Source organism: Mercenaria mercenaria, unplaced genomic scaffold, assembly GCF_021730395.1.
Source record: "Mercenaria mercenaria strain notata unplaced genomic scaffold, MADL_Memer_1 contig_2168, whole genome shotgun sequence".
Lineage (NCBI taxonomy): Eukaryota > Metazoa > Mollusca > Bivalvia > Venerida > Veneridae > Mercenaria > Mercenaria mercenaria.
This window is the reverse complement of record NW_026460209.1, coordinates 35461-60539: the sequence shown is the minus strand read 5'-3', so window position 1 is coordinate 60539 and position 25079 is coordinate 35461. Positions and strand designations below refer to the sequence as shown.

At 35.7% G+C, this 25079-nt stretch overlaps 1 protein-coding gene and 1 long non-coding RNA gene across 2 annotated transcripts in view; one reads left to right on the top strand and one right to left on the bottom strand.

Annotated features, from left to right (window-relative positions):
- LOC128552217 (uncharacterized) overlaps nt 1–25079 on the bottom strand; it is a gene marked incomplete at its 3' end in the record, with an annotated part of 44201 nt that overhangs the window by 3151 nt on the left and 15971 nt on the right. The window contains exons 6-11 of the mRNA XM_053533248.1: nt 24599–24877; nt 23607–24160; nt 22665–22799; nt 21592–21705; nt 21223–21262; nt 20916–20981 (exon numbers count right to left, since the gene is read on the bottom strand). Of these exons, the coding sequence (XP_053389223.1) occupies nt 20916–20981; nt 21223–21262; nt 21592–21705; nt 22665–22799; nt 23607–24160; nt 24599–24877 (1188 nt within the window). The remainder of the gene's footprint in view (nt 1–20915; nt 20982–21222; nt 21263–21591; nt 21706–22664; nt 22800–23606; nt 24161–24598; nt 24878–25079) is intronic.
- LOC123544568 (uncharacterized) lies at nt 8648–9876 on the top strand. Its single transcript, XR_008369014.1, has 2 exons — nt 8648–8776; nt 9123–9876. It is a non-coding gene; the product is annotated as an uncharacterized LOC123544568 (long non-coding RNA).

Sequence of the window (25079 nt, the reverse complement as noted above, 5' to 3'; positions counted from 1 at the left end):
AGTTTCATACATATTGCTTCAACATTGACTCCATGGGGATCATTTAAATAAGAAATTGCAGATTTACTCCATATTTTCAGTACAGCTGATTTAAGACACTATGACTCAATATAGATAAAAGGGGACAAGAGATATGGGTTTTGGATAAGAGTAAAAATAACGCATTTTTGCTTTGGTAAGTGTTTACTTTAAAATTATAATAGCTGAAATGCAAGTATATTAAAATTCTATATTATCTTTAGGTCAAATGTTGTTATTGTTTGCCGGCTTCGGATTGGTTAAAATATGTAGGGTAACCCGTAGCATTCAATGACACATCAGCTGATTGGTTAAAAAGGTGTTGCCTCGAATCATGAAAATGTCATTAAAATCTTAAAATGTAATGTTTTCTGTGCATTTTGAAGTATTTTATAGCTGCCTGGCTATATATTAAATCTGAAATTAGTTATTTAGTGAAGAGAATACTAGGTGGAAATTCACCACTAAATTCCATGTTTAGTTGAGGGTAGTTGTCTTTGAATGGAAATAGAAAAAGAATGGAACGGGCAAACCCATATAAAAATGGATTTTTTTTTTTTTTTTGGTGTCTGGAAGGCTATTTGATAGAGTAAATGGCACCTCATGTATCAACAAATGTTTTGAGGGTCCCACATAGTCATTTTTACAATATAGGCCTATGGAAAAATTAATAGCAGGGTCTGACCAATATTCAGTGAATCAGTTTTAATTTGAATTAAAATGAAATAGATATAGAATAAAAAGGTAATCTAACATTGAACTGTAAAACACGAGATATATTCGGACTCGCACACAGCTGGGAAAACCATACTGAACTCGCATAACGGCTCGTCCAATCTAATAATTATATATATCGTCGATATTATGAAAAATGAAATCTAGACATATCTTAGTCCTAAGGAAATCAAAATAAAGGGACTATGCAATAAGAAAAAACGCATGAAAAAGCCAAAATGTGGAAGGAAATGTGCGAATGTGAAAGGAAATGGCTGAAGTGTAAAGATATCCGAAATAGACAGACACTCAAACATGATTTTGTTACAAAACGTAAGCAGTTTGATAGAAAAGTTCAAAAGCCAAAACGAAAATATTGGAAAGACTCACAAAATGCACTATTAGAATTGAGCTATTCATAAGAGACAGACTTTTGGAAAACAATTCGTAAGATAGGAGTCGGTAATGAGAGAACAAAAATAATTCCAATGGAAATCATTCGGAACGATGGATCGATAAGTACACGTACCGAAGACGTACTCGAAAAAAATAATTCCAATGGAAATCATTCGTAACGATGGATCGATAAGTACACGCACTTGAAAAGTGAAACTCATGTTTCGAAGAATTGTTCAAAACATCTGAAATAAATGAGAGCAGTAACTTATTAACAGACATACAGCGAGAATGTGATTCCAACGAACTAACTTGTGGAATAACAATTTTTGAGGTTGAAAAAGCGATAACTGCATCAACATCAAATATTAATCAAACTCCGGGGTCGGATGAAATACCGGCGGAAGTAATTAAGTCACCAAGCAGTATTGTGTATCTGCATCGTTTGTTTGGTGTTTGTTTTAACACAGCGCGAATTCCAGACTCTTGGAAAAAGTAATCATAACCCCTATTCTCAAGAGCACCACATCAGACTTTCGTGACCCATCAAATTACCAAGGAATAACCGTTACGTCAGCTGTTTATAAAGCGTATTGTCATGTTTTAAACACTAGGCTTACTAAATGGCTGGAGAAAAATAATGAAATATCGGACAAACGGCTTCAGGAAAAATAGAAGTACTCTTGATCAGCTCTCTATTTTAACCAACATAATAGAAAATAGAAAGAAACAGAAAAAGAGTACGTTCATTGCATACATTGACTACAGTAAAGCATATGATAAAATCACGAGAAGCATTCTATTGAAAAAACTATTAGATATCGGAATAAGTAGTTATATGTATAGAGCCTGAGGTCATTTTACGAGAACGTGTCAAGTGCCGTGAAAATAAATGAAAAGTTGTTAAAGTGGTTCAATGAGCAATCTGGCCTAAAACAGGGATGTTTATTAAATACTACAATGTTATCATCTATCTAAACGTTTTAAGCACCATTCTTGAAAACCATAAACACTGGAATCACCTTGGATGGAACTCTGATCAACTATTTTCTGTATGCAGACGATCTAGTACTAATCGCTGACAATGAAAGTGATTTACAATTAATGTTAAATGTTCTTAGCAAGTAGTATAACGAAATAAAATGACAATAAATGCTTCAAAATCGAAAGTTATGCATTTCAGAGCAAACTCAGTTCAACAAACATACCTCTCCTTCACATGTGGGTCTGCATTACTTGACATTGTTAGTGAATATCGCTACCTTGGCCTGTTTATAAATGACACTCTATACTACTCAGTTACAGCAAAATACGTCTCACAGTCTGCGACAAGAGCACAATGTTTGCTTATCTCGAAGTTCAAACAGTAAGGTGGAATGCCGTTTGAAGTGTACAAAAAGCTCTTTGACACAATGGTTTGGTCAGTCATAAATTACGAAGCAGCAATATGGGGCACAAAAGAATATGCATGTATAAATGCTGTCAAACAACGTACTTGCAGGCTACAGCATAGCATGCATTTCCACTACCGTCCATGAACAGGCTAAATCAAACCGAGCCTGCAACATTTTTGTTTTTGTTGTGTTGAGCGACCTGTGGGTACCCAGCAAACACACGACGTCGCAAAGACGTCTTTTTATAGTTGTTTTGGGGTCGCGACGTCGGTGACCAGAATCCGACGTTGTTCCAACGACTTTACACCGACCAAAGTCCGACGTCGCTATCCCGACGTTGTTCCAACGGCTTTACACCGACCAAAATCCGACGTCGCTAATTCCGACGTTGTTCCAACGGCTTTACAGCGACCAAAATCCGACATCGCTATTCCGACGTTGTAAAAACGTTGGAACAACATTAGATCTACTGAAACTTTAAAATATTTCAAGCTGCAAAAATAATTTCATTGCGTGAATACTTTATTGCATTTTTGTCGTTTAGCGCTATTCGTCATGTCGTGAGGTTAGTAACATTAACCATCTAACATTAACTCGAAAGAGTTCCGTCCCATGATTTCCGACATGTGTTCGAAATTGACCAATCAAAACAGGTCTAGCTCACGTGCCTTTCTGCGCCCGTTCATGTTGTTGATCGGAGTTTTGAAAATTCGTGGAAGTATTTACATGGGTGAAAGTTTTCCGTATTATGACGGAATTCCGTATTTTTGACCTTCCCAAAGGTCATTTTTCCAATTCGTGTTAATCCGATGAGATTTTCTGGGGGGGGGGGGGGGTATCAAGTCAACTCGTCCCGTAGTCATTGTTCCAGTGCGGTCGTCTATCAGTGGCAAAATAATGGCATTCATATTTTCCAGGATGCTAAAAATAGCGCTGATTGCAACACTTGCATCGTCCTTTTCCGTTAGGAATACCGTATGTAACATTATTCTATAGCCGAAAATAACCGAACGCTGGCGATTATTCATCCAAAAATAGACTGTAGATCGGTTATTTCCGCGGATAAGAGTGAAGATTCTATTTGAAATTTCCGTGTGTAACCGTTTTGTAACCGATGGTTTACGAATCATTTCATCGCGCGTGATACTTTATGACCTCCTTTTACGACAACCAAAAACCTGTTGATTACTGTTAATTTCGATTGTTCACAATATTGAAGAAAATGATCGATCTGACCATCATGAAGTTTCTACCAACGGATTAAAACACCAAGGAGATTGAGAAACAAGCCAAGAACAAAATTTAACGGCGATGGCCGTTGTCCGAGTTCGATTCTGAGAGGTTGAAATGGTCTGATAGTGATAGTGAGACCTTGAAGGCTAGATAGATTGATGTGTTGCATTTTGCACAAACGATTAATTACAAATCCAATGGAAAGAAAGGTATCAGACTTCACTGCGAGGACGGCAAACACCAGAAAAAAACACTCGAGTTGTGAAAACTGAGGTGAGATGATTTTTCATTATCTGTTTATAAATGCTTAATCTATATGGAAGAGGTACTAAAACTCACAAGCATCCATGACAAGTATGCCTCAAATTCAAATGGTATTAAACATACTCCAAAATACTGAAACACAGTCTTTAACAGTGTTACCTGAACTTCATACATTATTGTATCCTTAATTCAGGCAATTTTGGCATGGATGTGACCCCACCCTCTTCCTTTCTTCTGTCTTCTCCTTGCTTTACTGGCCATATACACTGTTGCTTGCTGGGACTGGTCTGTTAATTCTGAGTAAATATTAGTTTAGCTTGCCCTGAACTTATGAGCCCAGCAGCAAAGTGTCAATTTAAACCAAAGAAGCCAATTTCTTAGGGGAACCCATGCCCAATTTTTTTTAATACATAATTATATATATATATGTCTAAATTTGGGACTGTTCTTGATGTCTTTTATGGCTCTTCTGTATAGTGTTTTATGCCATTTAATACTTGGTCCATTTGTTTACTTTCAGGTTCTGCCGGGTTCTTCTAATGGTACTAAGAACACTGAATCTATGCAAGACAGGGTGGATAAACAACATGCCATAACCAGTGGCACATACGTAAACACATAGCATTGCCAAAAGTTAGAAGGATGACCTAAAGAAGAAACTCTTATCACTGTATACCAATGAGGCAACAAACAATAACAATGATAAGAATTTGAATGTAATTGCATTGTATATTGTGAAATAGTGTGGAAATAATAAAATTACAAATTAATTTTTGAAAAATAAGGTCTTGAATTGTTGTTTGCAGAAGTCTCCATAACTGAAATACAGTGGACTCTACTTATCAGGAAAAACTTTGTACAGTACTTGGAAATTGCTGTATTTCAGGAGCTTCCGGGGGTCGCTGGCCCCCTGGACCCCTAGCCAGGGCTTTGCCCTGGACCCACCGGGGGCCCTAGCGGCCCCCTGGCCCCCAGATATTTCTTTCAGTATTTTCAGTTTTTCTAACTTTCACCCATGTATTTAAAAAGCGCCCTGTACAGATTATATGTCAAATCATGGCTTCTCCACCTGTAAGTATGTTGTTAGTTTTTACAGCAGTTATTTTTTGTCATGACGTTTTTAAAACTGTTGAAGTTATAGCTATAACTTATATTGTCATATATTTTCGCGGTAGGCCTATTACCGGTAATTTGTATGTTGACATTGTTGTGCTGTATGAGGATAAATTAATAATTATGCATTTTAGGCTAGAAATGGACTTACTTAAAATATCTTGCATGCGATGAAGATCAGACTGTCAACATTTTGCAGTCTTTTACTGTTTACAGTGCAAAAAATAGAACTTTCCATAAATTATAAAGGTTTTGACAAAGGGTTTTTAGTTTATAAATTCACGTATGCTTAGTGTCTAACAGTTACATGCCATTTGTATGTTGATATCTGTCACCAAACAGCATTACTTGTTGGAAGCGGCTAGGGGTGTGGTAGTCAAACTAATTTTATGCGGGTCATGATATAGGACTAGACTAGAAGGTGTTTGTAAACAAATCCATTGTAGTTCCTATTTTTAGAACTGATAAGACAGTGAGCGGCTAGACGTCCATGTTTTTTTTTTTTTTTGTAAACAGTGATGTTTTTCTAACTGCATCAATTTTCTTAAAACACAGATTCTATCAATATTTTTTTTTATCAATTCGGATCAAAATTCTATCAAGCCACCAAAAGTCTGTATATGAAAAAAGTCCCTGCCCATCCCCCCTTCTGCATAATAACGTGCAATGCATTCACACGCCATCCACCATACAACAAGAAAATTTAACAGAAGTGCCAGTGTGAACAGGTTGTTCCATTATCTAAAGGCAACAGAAATATAGCCGGAACTATGCTTACTTGTCGCTGTCACCATATTGACTAACATAAAATCAACAGTTTTAACATTTTGTTTGTAGTCAAAGCCATTGCGTGACGTCACATGTTTTAGAGATTTCCTGAAAGAAATTGTGCCAAATAAGTTTAGACATGTTGAGACAGCGACAGTCAAGTTATCACACTGTCCCGAAACATCCTGTTTCATTGTATTTGGACATCTCCATATAATATAATTTATTATACTGCTTCACATTCGTTTGATGCCTGATGATTCTCTTCAGAAGTAACATAATAGTCCAACTAATTTGATGCGATCCTAGGAAATGTTGGGATAATTCTTTTCATATGGGCAGTAAACCCACTTGCGTCAAACACTCGAAAGACCAAAATAGTTGGAAATTTTCATCGCTGCCAACGCTTTACATGCTATAGGTTTAAATGCCGATTATTTTCAAACATTAGTCATAAATTCAAATAAACTTACATGTATTGAACGGGGATTCAATTTCTCAATGATTTATGCCAAAATTATCAAATAATATCCAAAATTACTTATTTTCTGGTGATTTAAATGTATGTATGTACTGTACACGATTAAAGTTTACCGTGCCTCTACATGCAAATATGCGAAAACGCAAAACCAATAACTTTACATGACTGTGTACTGTGATTTATATTCCATTATTTTGGTCCTTCAAAGTTTTGACGTTTAGATTGCCCGTCACAAATATAAAACAATCTGAACGGCGAATTATTTTGACTAGTAACATAATTATATGCCTCGTGCAGAAAACCTAGGATCTGTTTTACAAAGACTTTGGTATGTCTGAGTTTAGTCAGGCATAAGTTTTCATTAACCTTTACCCTGCTAAGTTTCTAAAATGAACTGATCCATCGTTCAGTTTGGACAGTACCATCTATTTTTCGAAGGGGTGATCACTGAAAATTTACTGACTGAATAGCGAACAGTGCAGACCATGATCTGCCTGCACAGATGTGCAGGCTGATCTTGGTCTGCACTGGTCACAAAGGCAGAATCACTTGTTGCTAGTAGGCTAAAGGTTAACCGTAAACTAGTTGTGAAACTGATTCAAGGTTGTTTACATCTAAAATACAAGACAGTAAATTCTCAAAAATTTATTTTATGCATGGGTGTACTACTGTTGTGTGTGCTTAAATGTAGATTATTACAAAGTAGCTCTAATTTGAAATTTTTTGCTGTTGACAGGTTTCCATGTTGTCTGCTGTTGGAAGAACATCTATGAGGGGACTGTGAATAGAATCTTTATCTTCTGCTTATATACAACACTTACTCATGGGCCAGTGGCGCAATTTCTAGCTGTACAAGGATATCATGGTGTTTGATAAGTAAGTAATATTGGAATAAAGTTTCCATAAATTTATTACCTGTTTTTTACTTCCTCTTGAATAAAATATGCGTGAACTTAACTGAAACTCATCTGAATCGTGTTTCACAAGCATTTTTGTGCATGTTTTAAATTTAGAAGAATACTTTAAGAGAATGAAAAATAATAATATTGCAAGAGTTGTATTTGTCTTGTGTCAAGTTTTTGTTGAACCCACTTACGGTGAGCTCGATATAGTCGCCACTTTCGATGTATGTGCTTGTGTCTGTCTGATTTTGTCCGGACCATAACTTATACATGCATGAACCAATCTTGTTTATATTTGGCATGAATGTTTACCTAAGTAAGAAGGTGTGCCATGCGTAAACCCCATGTTCCTGTGTCAAAGGTCAAGGTCACAGTTAAGAGGCTTACGGTCATACTGAAGTTTGTCCAGAGCAGTTCTTCTTCATGCATGGTGGGATTTTGATGTAACTTGGCATGAATGTTTACCATTATGAGACGGAGTGTAATGCGCAAGAACCAGGTCCCTAGGTCCAAGGTCCACTTGACAGCTGGCGGGCTCAACACTCTGCTCCTTGGCATACTTGTCTTATTGATTTAATTTTTAGTGATATAGATTCAAATTGTACCTTTTTATGCCCCCGAAGGGAGGCATATAGTTTTTGAACGGTCTGTCGGTCTGTCAGTCTGTCGGTCTGTCCGCAATTTTCGTGTCCGGTCCATATCTTTGTCATCGATGGATGGATTTTCAAATAACTTGGCATGAATGTGTACCACAGTAAGACGACGTGCAGTGCGCAAGACCCAGGTCCGTAGCTCAAAGGTCAAGGTCACACTTAGACGTTAAAGGATAGTGCATTGATGGGCGTGTCCGGTCCATATCTTTGTCATCGATGGATGGATTTTCAAATAACTTGGCATGAATGTGTACCACAGTAAGACGACGTGCAGTGCGCAAGACCAGGTCCGTAGCTCAAAGGTCAAGGTCACACTTAGACGTTAAAGGATTAGTGCATTGATGGGCGTGTCCGGTCCATATCTTTGTCATCGATGGATGGATTTTCAAATAACTTGGCATGAATGTGTACCACAGTAAGACGACGTGCAGTGCGCAAGACCCAGGTCCGTAGCTCAAAGGTCAAGGTCACACTTAGACGTTAAAGATCATTTTTCATGATAGTGCATTGATGGGCATGTCCGGTCCATATCTTTGTCATTCATGCATGGATTTTAAAATAACTATGCATGAATGTGTGACACAGTAAGACGATGTGTCGCGCGCAAGACCCAGCTCCGTAGGTCAAAGATCCTAAACTCTAACATCGGCCATAACTATTCATTCAAAGTGCCATCGGGGGCATGTGTCATCCTACGGAGACAGCTCTTGTTTATTAACTTTTTATCACCAAATTCATTCTGTTTCACAGGTTGATTACAATGAAACTAATGACCATGTTAACATCAGAGGAAAAGCAAACTGGGAGAAGAAAGGACAACATTGTTTTCGATCTTGAAGGGTAAATATTTAAGAAATGATATTTGATCATACTTACGTGAGAATGGTGTTAGTAAGAATAGAAATTCTAGCATTTGAATGAACCCGTCCAATGTATTCAGGGCTCCAGAAATTTTGAAAACTCAGTATGTCCGAAATGAATTCACGACATCGGCGCTATCCCACCCACTGTATTACCGTATAAACTTTGTGATAAAGTAAAGAAATTAGTATGTCATGCATTAAAAATAATACACCGTCACCTTACCATACATTTAACTTTATACATAATTCTAATATGTGTGATCATCTTCTAGTTTTTAACAAAACGTTTAAGTTTACATGTGTGTTAAAATGTATATTTTCAGCCTGCGTAGACATAGGACCAGGAAGGGGAGCTAGGAGTGGGAGAAGTGCCTGTGACTGACATATGCACTATCAGATGGAAATCCAGTTCAAAAGGAAATCTGAAATAGTGAAATAGCAGAAATCATGACTTACATACTGTGTAATCTGCTCTAAAACACAAACATTTGAATTTAAAATGTGTTAAATGCAAAACAGTTCTACTTACAAAATGAATCTTTCAGTAAATTCTAAATGCAGCTGAAAAGTGATATACATGAAATGTGTGAAAACAGTGCAAGTTAAGTTTGATTTTTTGTTGTATACAAAACTGAAGAACTTGTATCCATTTCATTTTCTAGATGCAGTGTTATTGGAATTTTTTTCAGATAATTTAAAATTCTACAAGTTGAAGAAATTTCAAATAGTATCTCGAGAAAAAAAGTTTGCACAATGAATTGTTTTTCAAAAATTTGCAGTTGTTTGTTCATTGTTTTGCCAGTCCATTACACTTAAACTTTACTTTATTTATTCTTAATATTTTTGTGAATGGATTAGATTACTCATTCACAAGGCAAAATCAAGAATTTGTTGGTTAAGGTTAATGTTGTCTCAAGCTAAGTGATGGGCAGACTTTATCCATTTGTAGTGATTTTGAGAATAATAAAAATAATTTGTCACATAAATCAATATTAAATGACCTGGCTGAAAGTTATATATGAAAAAAAAATGTATTTTGTTCAGATTGTTCTACATAGAACTTTTTTGCAAGATTTTTTATTAAAATCATTTTCGGAAACTGCATAAAAGATGCCGCAATTGGACCTTTATAACTTTACTATTTGAACTATAAGAATAGCTATCCTACTCGATACGGCATCAGCTTTGCGTCACACCTTGGTACAATTTCTTACCAGTCCATGTTTTGTGAAAACTGTTTGATGTGTGGCTTTGAAACTTTGAACACTTGTTTATTATATGATCGCCATCTGTAAGTAAGTGTTCATAACTCTGTCAACTATTTTGGCTGAATTATGGCCTTTTTGTACTTAGAAATTGGTTCAGTTTGCGTACAAGTACGTGTTTGTCAAAACTATTCGACATATGGCTTTGAAACTTTGAACACTTACTTACTTACTATCATGATTTCCATCTATAGGCAACAGCAGATAACTCTGTCAACGAGTTTGGATAAATTATGGTCTTTTTTGGAGTTGGAAATTGGTTCAGTCAAACTTATTGGAATGATAAAGCAAGATATACCATTAAATAACAATAAATCTTGTGCAGAATGTAGTATACTAAATTTGAAATATTGCAGAAAATTTACATTCCTGTTGCATTTTTACCAATATCTAAATTTTATTCTCAACCGTTTTAGATAACATTTCTGTGTCAAATACACATTCTCTGCTAAACTTTTTGAAAGGAAGATGTTGAAAAATTTCACCCAAACTGTGGGTGAGTAACTTTAAGATTTTAGCTAGACTGTACAAACTATATGCAGAACTATCCTACTTGTTTTCTGTCAGCATCTAAGATCAGATTTCACAGACCGAAGTGTGGTATCGAACCAGTATTTCTTGAATTATTTAAAGGAATTTTAGGCAGTTTCACTCATTTATGGCTATTATTCAATGCTTTTTGTTCAAACATAAAGTAATTGTGTAGGGATAACGCGTGTTTTTCGTGCTACAACATCTCCAGAATCCCGAGGGATTGGTTTGTACCCAAGCCAGGTACCAATGATTCCCGAGGGATTCTGTAGATGTTATAACACGAAAATAACATGCGCTAACGCTATTCTGGCATAAAACGCAAAACCAAGTAAATGAATATATTGTCCCTCAACGTCATTAAATTCCCATGAAATGCGCGGTAAAGTTTGTTTTATCACGTTCACGTCATTTTCTTTTGAATTATTCGTTTTGGGGCCGTAATACGTTTACGCTTTGCCACGGAACGCGCATAAATATAAAGGTGTTACAACAGCATGTGAGCGCGAGAATCTCTCTGTTAATACACGTTTTCTCTCCTGTTAAGACACCCCCGAAAAGTGACAATAACAGCAGTTTTATGCTAGAATTCAAGATAATATTTCTTCACTTAGTATCAAGTTTTAAAATAGTTAAACATGCTGCTTCTATGACAGCTCTTGTTTTTATATGCTATGACACTTTATTACATTCAAGCAAAATGGTTGCCCATTTCCACAAGAGTTTATCGTTGTATTCATTGATGAAATATTTTGTTAAAAAGCTATTGAATAGTCGATTGACTGTTGCTGTCCCTGAACAGCTCTTTTTACAGATTACATGCATCAACAAAATTTATTTTTGATTCAATGGTATATGTACTTTTTAATAAAAACATTTCAGTTGAATCATATTTAGTATGTTTTCTTACTAGACCCAGTATGTTAAGATACGTCTTGTGACTATTCTATTATTCAGTACACTTTTGTTTAAAACCATAGACTGTTGGTTTTTTTTTGTGCTTTTAGACGAAACAACATTGAGAAAAGATGTCATTCAAATGTAAAAAATACATCTTTCCAAAGTTGTGAAAAATATGTCGTTCCAACACTGCAGAAGACGTCAAAACACCTTTCACAATCAAAGAAAAAACTACGTCTTACAAACGTTGTGAAAAAGACGTCTTTCCAAGGTGGCAAAAAAGACGTCAACGCACCTTTCATTATCAACCAAAAAACAACGTTTGTCCAACGTTGTGAAAAAGACGTCTTTCCAACGTTGTGAAAAAGACGTCAACACACCTTTCATTATCAACCAAAAAACAACGTCTTTCCAACGTTGTGGACAAGACGTCTTTCCAACGTTGCAAAAAAGACGTCTTTCCAACGTTGTGACAAGACGTCAACGCACCTTTCATTATCAACCAAAAAACAACGTTGTTACAACGTCAGGAAAAGACGTCATAACAACGTTGTAACAACGTGGTGTGTTTGCTGGGTAGAGTTTCCACTTTTTGTATTTTATTTGGGAGTGGGCAAATAAACATTGAACTGTGCAGTCAATGGAGACATGGGTTGGCTCCCGCCGATCGCAAAACAATGGAAAGCGGTAACCAACCACTGGCTCAGACTAAATAATATGCCTGATCAAAAAAAAGTCTTTAAATGGACATATTGATTAAGGACATCCAATGAAAACTTGTGTTTTCATGTCGAGAAACAATCTGAAAAGTCAAATGTTTTGATGCCGATTGACGAATTCAAAAGATAGAAGCCTACGCAAAAGAATAGCTAACAGTGTGAAAAGATATATATTTAATGACTATAAACAGAATTGGTTATGTATTGTGAACTCAGACACCGGTCTTAACAGGCAGAGTGGAAATAAGTTACGAACGTATAAATCGTTTAAATCGGGATATGAAACGGAGAGTTATGTAAAGAATAGCGATTTCTTAAGAAATCAGAGAAGTGCATTTGCTAAATTTCGTTATGGGGTTGCGCCCTTAAGAATAGAGACTGGAAGGTACGAGGGAATAGCTCTTGAAGACAGTAAATGTTTTAATTGCAATAATGAAATAGAAAATGAAATACACACATTGCTTATATGCCCATTGTATAATGATTCGAGATTTCAGTTACTACAGAAAGCAAATGATATTGATACAAACTTTTCTAATTTTTCAATTTTCTGAGAAGTTTATATTTGTTATGTCTGAAAGTAATCTTTTTAAAATATATTCCAAAACCTGCTTAGATATTTTAACTACACGTCGTAATATACTGTATAAGTAAAATAGTAAGTGTTTTATTTGCTTTATTTGCTGTCTCAGTGATTTTGATTTATCTTTTAAACTCTTACAGCAAGCAATGCGCTTCCATGATTTTAAGTTTTATGAATTGCTTTAAATGTAAATTATACGTATACTGAATATGCTATTTAATACAGATTGTAGATATTGTAAATTTTTCTTATATAGTCTCTCATAACTCATAATGAGTGGTTTTATACATGCATTTTATGTTTTATATATTATGTACTGTATGAAAGTGAGACTTTAATAAACTTTCTTCTTCTTCTCGTCTTCTTCTCCAATATGGTTTTCTCAGCTGGGTAGTCGTCCAAGTATATCTCCGTATTGTGCAGAACACTGTTAAATAACATGCTAATATACATTGTCGAAGCGCTGTTTTGTACTTTCAGATCGTAATTACGCCAGTTAATGTTGGTTAAATGTTTACGTAGCTTATGATTATAATGAGGTTACTGGATTATGGGAACGTAAGAAAGGCTACTGCAGATATAGATTATTAGATTAGTTTGTTAAATACTGTTGAAAAGCAGTAATACTATATTGGTGTCAAAATAAAATTATTCGAGCTATGCACCGACATTTTCCTTCGTACATAAAGAAGTATTTACAGTGTGTACTTCTGTTATAAGGTTATGGAGAATTATTTATAAAAATATCAAATTTTTATATTTTAGTTGTTGATATGGCATAAGGCATGATGATTTTAAAACGTATCGTAGCCATCTGAAAAAAAAAACAATATATATTACCAAATACGGTATCAATTCAGGATGTCTGGAGTCCTCTTCTTGAGCAACATATTTTCAGCTACTAAACGCTTATCATTTGTTTTTACCACGGCTGACAATGAACATAAAATTCACGCACCATTATTATGTTACTTTACTGGTGATATCTAAAAGAAATATTTCTTTTTTAGAAAACATGCTTTCATTAAGAGAACATCGCGTACTTTAGTTTTAAAGGGCTTATAAGGCATACAGATGAAAATCTAATATTAACATTTATGTGATTGTAAGCATTTCATCAAATCTGATCTTGATCTTGCGGATAAATTGCTGAAATATCTTTATGTTCCGACACATTTAAGAGTCGTGTTTTATTTCCAAGTTGCAATACTGGTTACTTATTTATTACTGCATATATGTTGCATGACATTATCGGATATTTATAGTATTATTAATTTCCGTACATCAACGCTCTGACCCTTCTTATTTCTCTTTAAGGGTGCGGGTAAATTTTAGACCTACATCAGTTGTTTTTATTTCTGATAATAGCAATGTGAGAGGTGGAAAACAAAACTTTTTTACAAAGTGCACGATTCAAGTTTATTTTCGGTCAGATAGCCCCACCTACTGCTTGTCGTATAACAGATTAAAAAGTATTTCATGGTTATAATTTGGCTACTTTTAAAAATTATTATTATCATTAATATTATTATACCAGATTTATATAGCGCCCTTTTCATGATCAATTTCACGTTCAAAAGCGCTTTACATAGTTCAAATGCAGCCACACAGGGAGCATAATTCATCCTCTACTAGTACAGACACAGAGCGATCTGACCAGAGGGACAGAGTGAGACAGAGAGATCAGAAATCAGATACAGGCTTGTCCGGCTAACTTAGCCTAGCTCGTTTCGAAAAGACAGCCTGGTTCTTTAACGTGCCCAGTGTATAGCACTGATACACGCAAGGGTTGCCTGGGTTCCTGACCAGTACACCTCTAGTTGGGTGGGAAACACTGAAAAGCGTTTCTGAAAATTCCCGAGTAGCTACCTCAGGATTGGAAGGCCAGTGTGCAAACCACTGATATATCCGTCCACCCAATGTTATTCGACATAAAAACGTATAAAATTGTAAAAGAGATACAACTGAAAGATGGGTCTAATTTAAGGTAAAAGTCAAATTCATTCGGAAAGTACACGCGACACTTTGTTTCATTAAATTTATTTGATACAAAATCAGAATGACGTAATAGTCTGTATTCCTGTTTTTAACTCATAAATTTTCAAAGTCTGTTATAATTATTTCATTGTTCTCAATCTCTCGTATTCTTAATGTCTTTTATAACTGATTCTTAATAAGCTACAAGTTCCTTAAGCTTTACACTGTAATATTTTAATAAATAGTTCCCTTAGTTCTGTAAATCTAACTGAACAAGTATCAATAAATACGATTAAATCGCATCATAAACTAAATGCAGTTTTAAAACATATTGCTCGTAATAGTTATAGCTCATGAGATATAACTTAAAGACGGTCGCTACAGTTTCGTAATTCTTTTCCCAATAATAGATTTTGATAAAATGTTCTGTATTAAAAATCATGTTATGATTTATTGAAAAATGGAATAAAAATACTAGGTCACTAGCTTTGTTTCAACATTATTTGCCCATAGATATGATGCTATTTTTAACATTTTTAAAACTTATATACTCCTAAAATATATTTCAGTAAAATACAATAACCAGCATAAATTTTATAACGGAAACAATATATCTATTTGAAGCATGCTCAGATAAATCAAACGAAAATGATTTTGTAAAGAAAAGAATACTTGTTCAGCAGACCCAAGGGCTATTTTTGCATATTTTTGTCAATTTTAAGTTGGTACTTCTGCTATTTTATCGAGTTTCACATAATAGAATTAAATCAGACTCTGCACATACCTTTGGTTATGTCTACCTTATCTAAATCAAAAAGAAAATTGATAGGTCACCATATTAGATTTCGCATTATAAATCAAATTACAACGAGGTGGGGTGTGGCAGGCATTTATACAACGCAGGTTGCTACGAAATACGTAATACATGTTTATTTCAAACAAAGGCATATTCAGCCAATCTCTTGACAGTATTCTGTATTTGTCCACAGCTTAAGGCAGAGATATTTAACAAGAGGATCAAATGGCCCAAGGTCGCTCACCTTAGGAACATTTGGAATAAACTCGCTGAAAGTGTGATTGAACAAACTTTTTTCTGGATTTCTATAGAAAGAAATTATTTCATCATTTCGGCTGGCGCATCCTTTACCTTTAACATATTGATCTTTCGGCTGGCGCATCCTTTACCTTTAACATATTGATCTTAAAAGCTATAGGTGTTATCCACTCCATTTAGCCAATCATCCCACTAAGTTTGAAGAGTACAGGTTAAAGGCTTCTCAGCAAATGCCACGGAAACTCTTTCAGTGTTTGAGCAAATGACTCAGAGATATATCAAATTATCAAACGGCAGATTTCTTAATAAGTGAATTTTAACGTGTTTCTGAAGTATTTTGATGTCATAGAACGATGTAAGTTTCCGCCTTTCTACGAACAAAACCTATATTTTACGAATACGGATGCACGGTATGGGTACGGTACGGGATTAGAAACGGATGTGACTCAATGCATAGTTGGAGCGCCGGTATAAATTACAGACGCGGGTATATGCCGATTGAAGCAATTTGAACTAAAAGTACTTCAAATGTATACATTTTGTAACCATGGTGATACTTACCCTCACCACTAGTGAGTATATGATACATATTATACACTAAATGCGTGCGAACATGCAACAATTTGCGCATTTTTGCCGTACGCGACATTAGATAATTACTTCCGGGCTTTCGCAGAAGACCGCTCCAACTCTGCAATGAGCTACATCGATTAGAAACAACCAAATTGGCACGGTGTTGGGGTAAATATCGATCCGTCCGCAAAAACTATCATGAGCGCCTTTAAATCATATGCCTGTTTATAATATTGCAGTTTACATCTAAATCATTAGACAACGTCGAAAAAAAAGAACATTGTCATCATATCACTGCTAAGACATTTATCTGTAACTTTTTGTGCGTCATTATGACATTTTGATTGCTTGATGCGAATTATAGCAGTTAAGTGTGTGTTGCGTTTGTCACTTTGGCTTAAAGCTGTCACCGCTTGCCAGCTCCGAAGAGAGTGCTAAGTTTCTCAATGAAAGTACATAGAATCTCGGGCAATACGTAGTGCCTATGAGTGGCGATTCAAGAGAAATATGGTCCCAGATGTGTTGGTTTCACCTTTCTTCTGGTTTCTGTCATTGTAAACGACAGGGGAATTATGATGCTTAAGGCCAAATCAGTCTCGCCACACCACTTACGCAGGTTTTGTGTCCTAGACAGGAAACTCCTGTTAAGTTTCCAGCGTAAAACCAACAATTGGTTTTGTAGTTACAGGTTCTAAGCCCAAGCTGACTTGGTGTTAAGCAAGGCGTCAGACGTCATTCCCGACGGTTAGAGAATTTCTCTTACTTCTTTAGACAGCCAGCTAAATCCGCCATAGACTGAGCAGCCTTCAGTCAAACAGATGTTATCCTTCTTCCAGCCGCCTTCCTGTCGTTGTGCTTGAGTCTTAGCATAAATTAAACAAGTTGACAGTTGCACCAATGAATATGAAAACAACAAGGAATGCAGCCTTCAGTGTCCGGATGCTTGAATGCACAAACCATAAAACTGGTATTTCGATTGATCTCGTGACCACCTCTGACTTAAGAAAGACACACCAATGAGCCACTGCGTCTCAATGTCGACAAAGCTGTACCGCAAGAAACTCGATTAGCTGAGGATGGATTGCAGGAATCACATTATACTTTCTTCTTGCAGGGTAAGGAGGCGGAAACATGTGAACACGGAATTAGCTTTGCTGTTAAGAACACTGCTTGACAAGCTTCAGATAGGCTTAGCTACCGAACGGTTGATGAGCCTGCAACTTAAGACACCAGTGGACCAAATAATCTCCTTTGCAAGTACCCCCAACTCTCATGGCCTCTAGAGGCCTCCGTGGCCAAGTGGTTAAAGTCGCTGACTTCAAACATTTGCAAATCACCGATGTAGGTTCGACAACAAGAAGAGCTTATCGTACTGGGCGATTAATATGCTCTTTTAGGAAATGAAAAAGATACTTGGCCAAACTGCCTAGGCTGATTTGGAGTTACGAAGTGCCATGAAAACGGGCAACTTCCTTTAGAGTTGTGTTTATATCGCAAGCTATACGTGACCAACTTCTAATTTGAGCTCCACGGAACAGCACATGTTATCATGGCTTCATCTAAGGTCCAGTCAGTAACATTAGCTTTGCCAAGGCATCTGATACACTTTCGCATTAAAAGACACTTTCACAGCGCCGATTTGACACTCCCTGTGTGCCATCACATCCTGTTAAAACCAAAAATGTTCAATAAGAAAAAGTAGAAAGGAAAGCCCAGAGTCAATTTTCGCAAGATAAGGTTGCCACACCTGTCATCTGAATTTGCTTTTCTAGACACCTCCCTTGTAGCAGACAATAACCAAGCCTCAATCTAATGATAGAACAACTTTAGGAAACCATCATACGACGCCTCCAGTTCTATTTTGGCAAGAAAACTTGATCCAGTTCGACCATAACGAAACTCACCTCGCTGATGGATGCCGAACAATCCCACAAGGACAAGCCATCAAAGGTGACACTTGACTCTCTAAGATCTGCCATGATAGATGTCCAGAAAATAGTTGGACTTCTGTTAATGACAATTGGTCTTACCTCTGCAATACAATCAAGCAATCCCAAGTCACTACAGTCAAATTAAGGGCGTGCTCGATGGCATAAAAAGCAATCGGACCAGTCGTTAAGAAATCAGCGCCCTCTAATCCAAGTCTTGTGCAAGTATAAACTTAAAAGCCAACAAACTTGACCGTTGAATAGATGAATGGGACACTACCCCGAGCAGTACGTCAGAGAAAACACCGTTCAACAGTTAGCAATTGATGTAATGGACAACTACTCATGGTGATAGAGCACGACAATGAGCCTTCAGCTCAGGAACATGCCATAGCTATCGGCCTTTTTCCATCAGGACAGGATAAAGGCTAGGATTCCATAGCAACTGAAGTCATATATACTAGAAAACCTAGCTTGCTAGAGCCACTACATTGACTCCTAGCTATCTGTTGTAGAGAACGCGCAGTTTCAAAAGACATTAGAGACGTTAGCATCGTTAATCTCTAAAACATCAAGGGTGACCGCAGCGTCTGCAACAACTATTGAGGCATCTCGCTTCTCAGCATTTTTAGAAAACTGGTTGCTCTTATAACCTTAACCAGACTCCAGCAAATGGCCGAAAAAATAAATCGAGAGTTTCAGTGTGCTTTCACTTAGCCATGATATTCTCCCTAAATCAACTCAACTTACTTAACAACGGCACTCGACCTTATGAGTAGACATGGACTCTTCAAAATGCTCCTGAAGATAGGCTGATTTCCGAAACTACTCGACATACTTTGATCTTTCAATGACGGAATAATGTCCAGTTTTATGTAGACATAATAGTCGCATTTAGAGCAAACAATAGAGTCGAAGCTGTATACTATCCCCTACACTTTTTGGAATCTTCTTCATCCAAGGACGGTCTTTACTTCAATTCCAGATCTGACGGTCGTCTGTTCAATCTGTCAAGGTTCAAAGCCAAGAAATAGACCACAAAGGTTTCAATCAGAGTAATGCTCTTTGCAGATCACGCTGCAGTAGCTTCCAATCAGGGGCTAGAAATACTAACGAAAATGTTCTCAGAAGCATGTGGTCTTTTGGGACGTAGAATTGAATAAATGAAAACGTAAAACTTGAGTCAAGGCTTAACAGAATTTTTCAAAATCAACAACCTTGTGGAACAGAAAGTAGTCGTACAGTTCCAATATATAGGCTTTAACACATCCAACGCTCTTCCACTTGATAAAAAATAGACATAAGAAATGAAAAAGCAGGCACCCTCAATGATCGTCTACAAAGCCTTTGTCACCAGTACCTGACTCTATGACAATGATTTCCGCATAACTCATGCATCGCAAGAAAGTAAAGGTTTTCAATAGTTTTTGTCGGCGAAGAGTACTGTGTTTCATTTTTGAAAGAAAATATTACCAACAATGACGTCCTCACGAGAACGGGACTTCCATCAGTGTACACCCTTCTTCGCCAACACCGTCTACGCTGGCTTGGTCACGTCCACAGAAAACATCATGGATGCATATTAATGGACCCGCTTTACAGGTAAATTGTCACAGTTGCAAGGAACAGAGTTCGGCCACACCTTTTATTCAAGGATGTTTACAAAGTTGTCCATAAGCATGCGGCATAGACACAAATTTCTAGAAGTCAATAGCAGGTGGCTGACATCTTAGAAAACAGGTGACTTAGGGCAGGAGAGGAAGCCATTAGAGTCGCTTTTAATAAAAAGAGGGTCAGACACAGAAGCTCGTCCACTTCGACCTTGGTCACAACAGCATACCATAGTCGATATAGACTTAAGGAAGCCAACAAGACAATGTGCAACAATATTTTGAAATGTAATCTATTGATATTATTTCCTCTGATAAATGGTATGAATATACATCAGCTGGTATGCATAAATTCAGGCTGTAACATGTAATAATGTTCAGTCCAAAATAAGTATTTGCTGGAAGAACCTCATTAAGTAGGAAAATTAATGCATCAGATCAGTCGTCGAAGACTAGAAAAAAACAGGTGCCGTTTCTTAGTTAACCACTGTATTTTAATCAGATAAATTAAAAAATGTGTTAAACCACAGGACGTCCAACACAAAGTAAATAAAAATATTGAAGGCTCGATTGAGTCTGTTCATGTACCGTAGTGGAAATGCAAGCTAGAGTCCACGCCATCTAGCCCAGGTTTGAGCTGAAGCCAACATTTACACATGTTCTAAGTACCAGAATATAATTTAGAGACACCCACAGAGGTGTGCACATTGAAGTCTTTGATATCTTGAAAATGTTTTTTTTTTAATATATTGTAAGTCGGTGTCGGTGTGACTCTATCCCAGTCAACGCACCCCACCCTCTTCGACCCAAATGAAATATAACAAAACATGTACCCTCAAATGTGAAGTTGCCGGATAGAAATTTTTCTCAGTGTGTATGCAAAAAATGTGTTGCGTAACACGGTAGGATATTTGGTGTTTATAACTGGGAAAGGTTGTCACCTTAGAAAATGAAAAAAAAAATATTTACAATATACCTTTGGGTTTACTTTTTTCCGGTGTTGACCAGAGATCACGCATCAGCTGAAGGTTTTTCTCTGTCACTGAAACAAATATTTATCCTGCTCCATTCCACACTGTACAGTTTACTTCATTTTTATAATTCGATCTTATGTAGTAAACACTTAATTTATAAAGATTTTGTAACAGTTGAGACATTTAATAAAGTTGGCTAAAACTTTGAAAATTATAAGAAACATTTAAATTTAGTAGATAATATGTCTTCAAATAGGTAGTTGCAAAATTGATTTGAAAAGAATATATCTGATTACCAATATTACATACTTTTCAGTTGTTGCTCTAATTGTTGAACTTTTATATAATGCTGCAAAACAAAAGAATTTATTAAGCCATTTGAAATAATTTTTTTAACTAAATACAAGTAGTATTTAAGTTTCAATCTAAAACGGCTATGAACTCTTTGGTTACGTGTATGCAGATATTTTTATTAAGTCATAAAAGAAAATTATTTATTAGACTTTTATTAGATTGAAATAGTATTTAGACAAGCCATGATAAAATCAATGAAAGAAAATAAATTTAAAAGCATTTAACTGAAATAATACTGATTGAATAAACTTGACAATTTATCTTATACACGTTTCCTAGTACATAAACCTAAACTTTCAAAGGAGGGGAGATTTTGTTTCATACCTGCTTCTTGGCTTCCTCTATCTTCGCTAATTGATCACTTGTATGTTCTTTTATATCTTGTATTCGCTTGTGAAAATCTTGGGAATCACATATATCGATCTGCATTTTTGGTAACTATATTTAAACAGACTGAAACTGTGTTACTACATGTAGTAAGCAATTTTTAGTTCTTATATTATAGATTAAATGTTTTTAATTCAAAGTCCTTCCAACTGCTTGCAATACATGATAATATGATAATTGTTTGTTAGTGTTATAAAAAATGTTATTGATAACTATATAAAAAATGTTAATTTTAATAATATCTTCCCTGCAACAGGACTTTTCTATATTTACTTCACTAGAATGATTATATAGGACACGTAATCAAAGTAGCTAAAATCATTTATAGGTTTTCCTAGACTTTCTTGTTGCAATGGCGTTCGAAAGAAACATTACTTAGAGTTAGTCCAAAATGCAGTAAAAACAATAATTGAGATTTAAATAATAATTCGCATCTCTTTAATGAGAATTCACAAGTGCATATCTTTTCAAAAATCGTTCGCTTAACTAAAAAGAAGCGTAGATGTATGGATCGTGTGGTCATAAGTTTGATCCCCGGGCGAGACATTTATTCTCAGTGACGTTGTGATACAAGATATTTATCTGGAAAAAAAATTAGTCCTCCACCAATACGTCAAAGAGACCTGGGTGGGAGGTAAATTTTAAGTTTTTAAGTTAATTCTGAAGAATTCGATGCTCGTAATCTAATATATATATATATATATATATATATATATATATATATATATATATATATATATATATATATATATATATATATATATATATATATATACCTTATTGAATAAAACACTATTTTCTATTTCTGGTTATAAGCATTGAATATTAATAAACATGTATCAGATAAGAACGTAATATTTTCCATTTTAAATCTACTTTTCTCATTGAATATACTTCCCTATGATTTAAAACTGGAACATCAGCTGAAAAATTATGTTGGTTCCTTATATCATTAAAACATGAAGACAAAACTGAATATATATATATAATAAGAATATTCCAGAAAGTACCTCATTCAGATAACCAATGGCGTCTTGAGCACCTGGTTGTCCGGAAAGTGGGGCTTCGCCTTTGGCGTCTTTAATCTCCAATACAGCTTTGAACAAATCAATATTGTGAAGTATGTCATTGCGTGCATCCCTCGCCTGTCACAATATTCATACAGATTGAGTCAAAGACGGAATTTAAACAAAACTATTCTCATTCGCATACTATTTATGACAATCATCATAAACGTTAACACTCGGTACCAAAGTTCAAGACAGAATGGAACAATATAAACATGTTTAAAATGACACGTATATGCCACTTTTACTGAATTTTAACAAAACTAGCTTTAATTTATTGTTCAGACATTATAAAAAATGATTGTTACTTTAGTACATGCTAAACGCACGACAGAATACGATCAGCAAATCAAGAACTCAAATGCATTTCTTATATTTACAGTTCCGCTCCTTTTGTAAACAAGGTTATATCATAAATTGAACACATATTGTCACATCAAAATATCTGCATTCTGTTCATTCTGATCACCAATCAGAACAACTGCGACGTGATCTAAGGAATGTTCTCCCATCAAAACAGCTGCCCGCAACCACTAAGCAGAGTTTTCTTAACATTGACGCTTTTCGCTATTCATAAAAAATGAATATCATAATTTTTTAATGTAAAGGAATATAGCGAATACGAATATATATGACATGTTACACTAACGCTGAATAGTCGGTACAACTGTTCAAGATAGGCTCGAACAATGTACACATGGTTTGAAATGATACATATATACCACTTCTAACCTAAGACATCTCATTGATATACATGTAGATATATCATGTGTGTGCACGCATGAGCATGCGTACGTGTGTGTGTGTGGGTGTGGGTGTGTGTGTGTGTGTGTGTGTGTGTGTGATTTGAGAGATCATGAACCTTTTGATAAACCCATTTTCTACCTTTTTAAATAGGTCTGTTTCTCCATTTATTTCCACGTCACCGAGACTTCTATGGATAAAATTGTTGTTGATCAACATACTCAATAATCCCGAACAGTCAACTTCTTTCGCCGACAGCTTGCCTCTGTAACCAGTAGTGCTGATATAGCACGTAGCAACACTCCAAGGATCGGTGCCCCATGATTGAATATCTGTGTTCATAAGCGTTAAGTCGAAGAATCGGTGATCAAATAGTATCTTATCATAAAACTTACTACAAAATCCTTGTCTCTGACAAATCCTCCTGTTTTTTCGCTGTTTAGAACACAGACACTTTGATTTTTGGGGGCACTGTCCCTGCATGTGTGACGGGAGAAGAATATCTACTGTACAATTTGTACATATATTCACAACAGATGAAAGCTGTTTCATAATTTCAAAGTGATGCGATTGTACGGAATTTTCAGCAAACTCCTGTATGCCCAGTTTCAAATATTTTATACCTAGGGCACCTCTGATCCAATTTTTGAACAGATCTTCTGTCAGTTGTTTTTTGTGTAAAAGATTAAGGTTGCCTGAAATATGAATAACACGTTCGCATTTTAGGCAAGAGATTGTATGGTGTTTTTGGTAAATTCGACCTTACATAAAGTAGACGTTGGTGTCGTCAAAGCTTTCAAAACGTGTATACAGTAACAAAGTTTAATTTATTGCAAAAAGGTATAGGATACGAGTAAACATTATTTTGATTGGTCTTTTATTTCTTATATTTCACATGTCGAAATCAACAAACACATTAAAATATATCCGAAGTCGCATAGTTTGTTCTTTCTGATGTGAAGCATGAATAAAAGCATCACATTGAACTGTCAACAATATCTAACACGTTAGAAATGATTAAACATGACAATATTTCGTCACTAAACACACCAAAATGTAGGTATTTAATACTACCATGATAAACATTTTTACATTAATGTGTTAACAATTATTTGACCCACAACACGTCGTACCTTTTATTGTCAAGATTGTACTTGACTTTTTCTCACCAAAGGCAACTGTGTAATCACCATCGTCCTCAAACTTTGCATTCCTAATTGTAAGCTTATGTTCTAGCCCCTGCACTGCGACGAGGTGTTTTATACCTTGTGTAATGTCTGTGCCGTCATGTTGCCATATCACTTCATTCGTATGTAGGTTGACCGCACACATTAGAACAATATCCATATTCTCTCTGACATCTGCCGCTGGTGTAGTTACATGCAATTCTTCGGTTATCATCAGATGTCTTTCTGTTTGAAATTATTTGACAACATTGCTGTTTATTGATTTAACCATATTGTATTGCTTTATTTACATGCGAGTAGTACATAAGATGCAACAAGACAAAAGGAAACTGGTTTGGCAGCAGGTTCTATCTACATTTCATTAAGCCCTTTCAAGTTTATTAATGATATTTATGCGATGATTGCAATATGAATTTTTTAATATCCT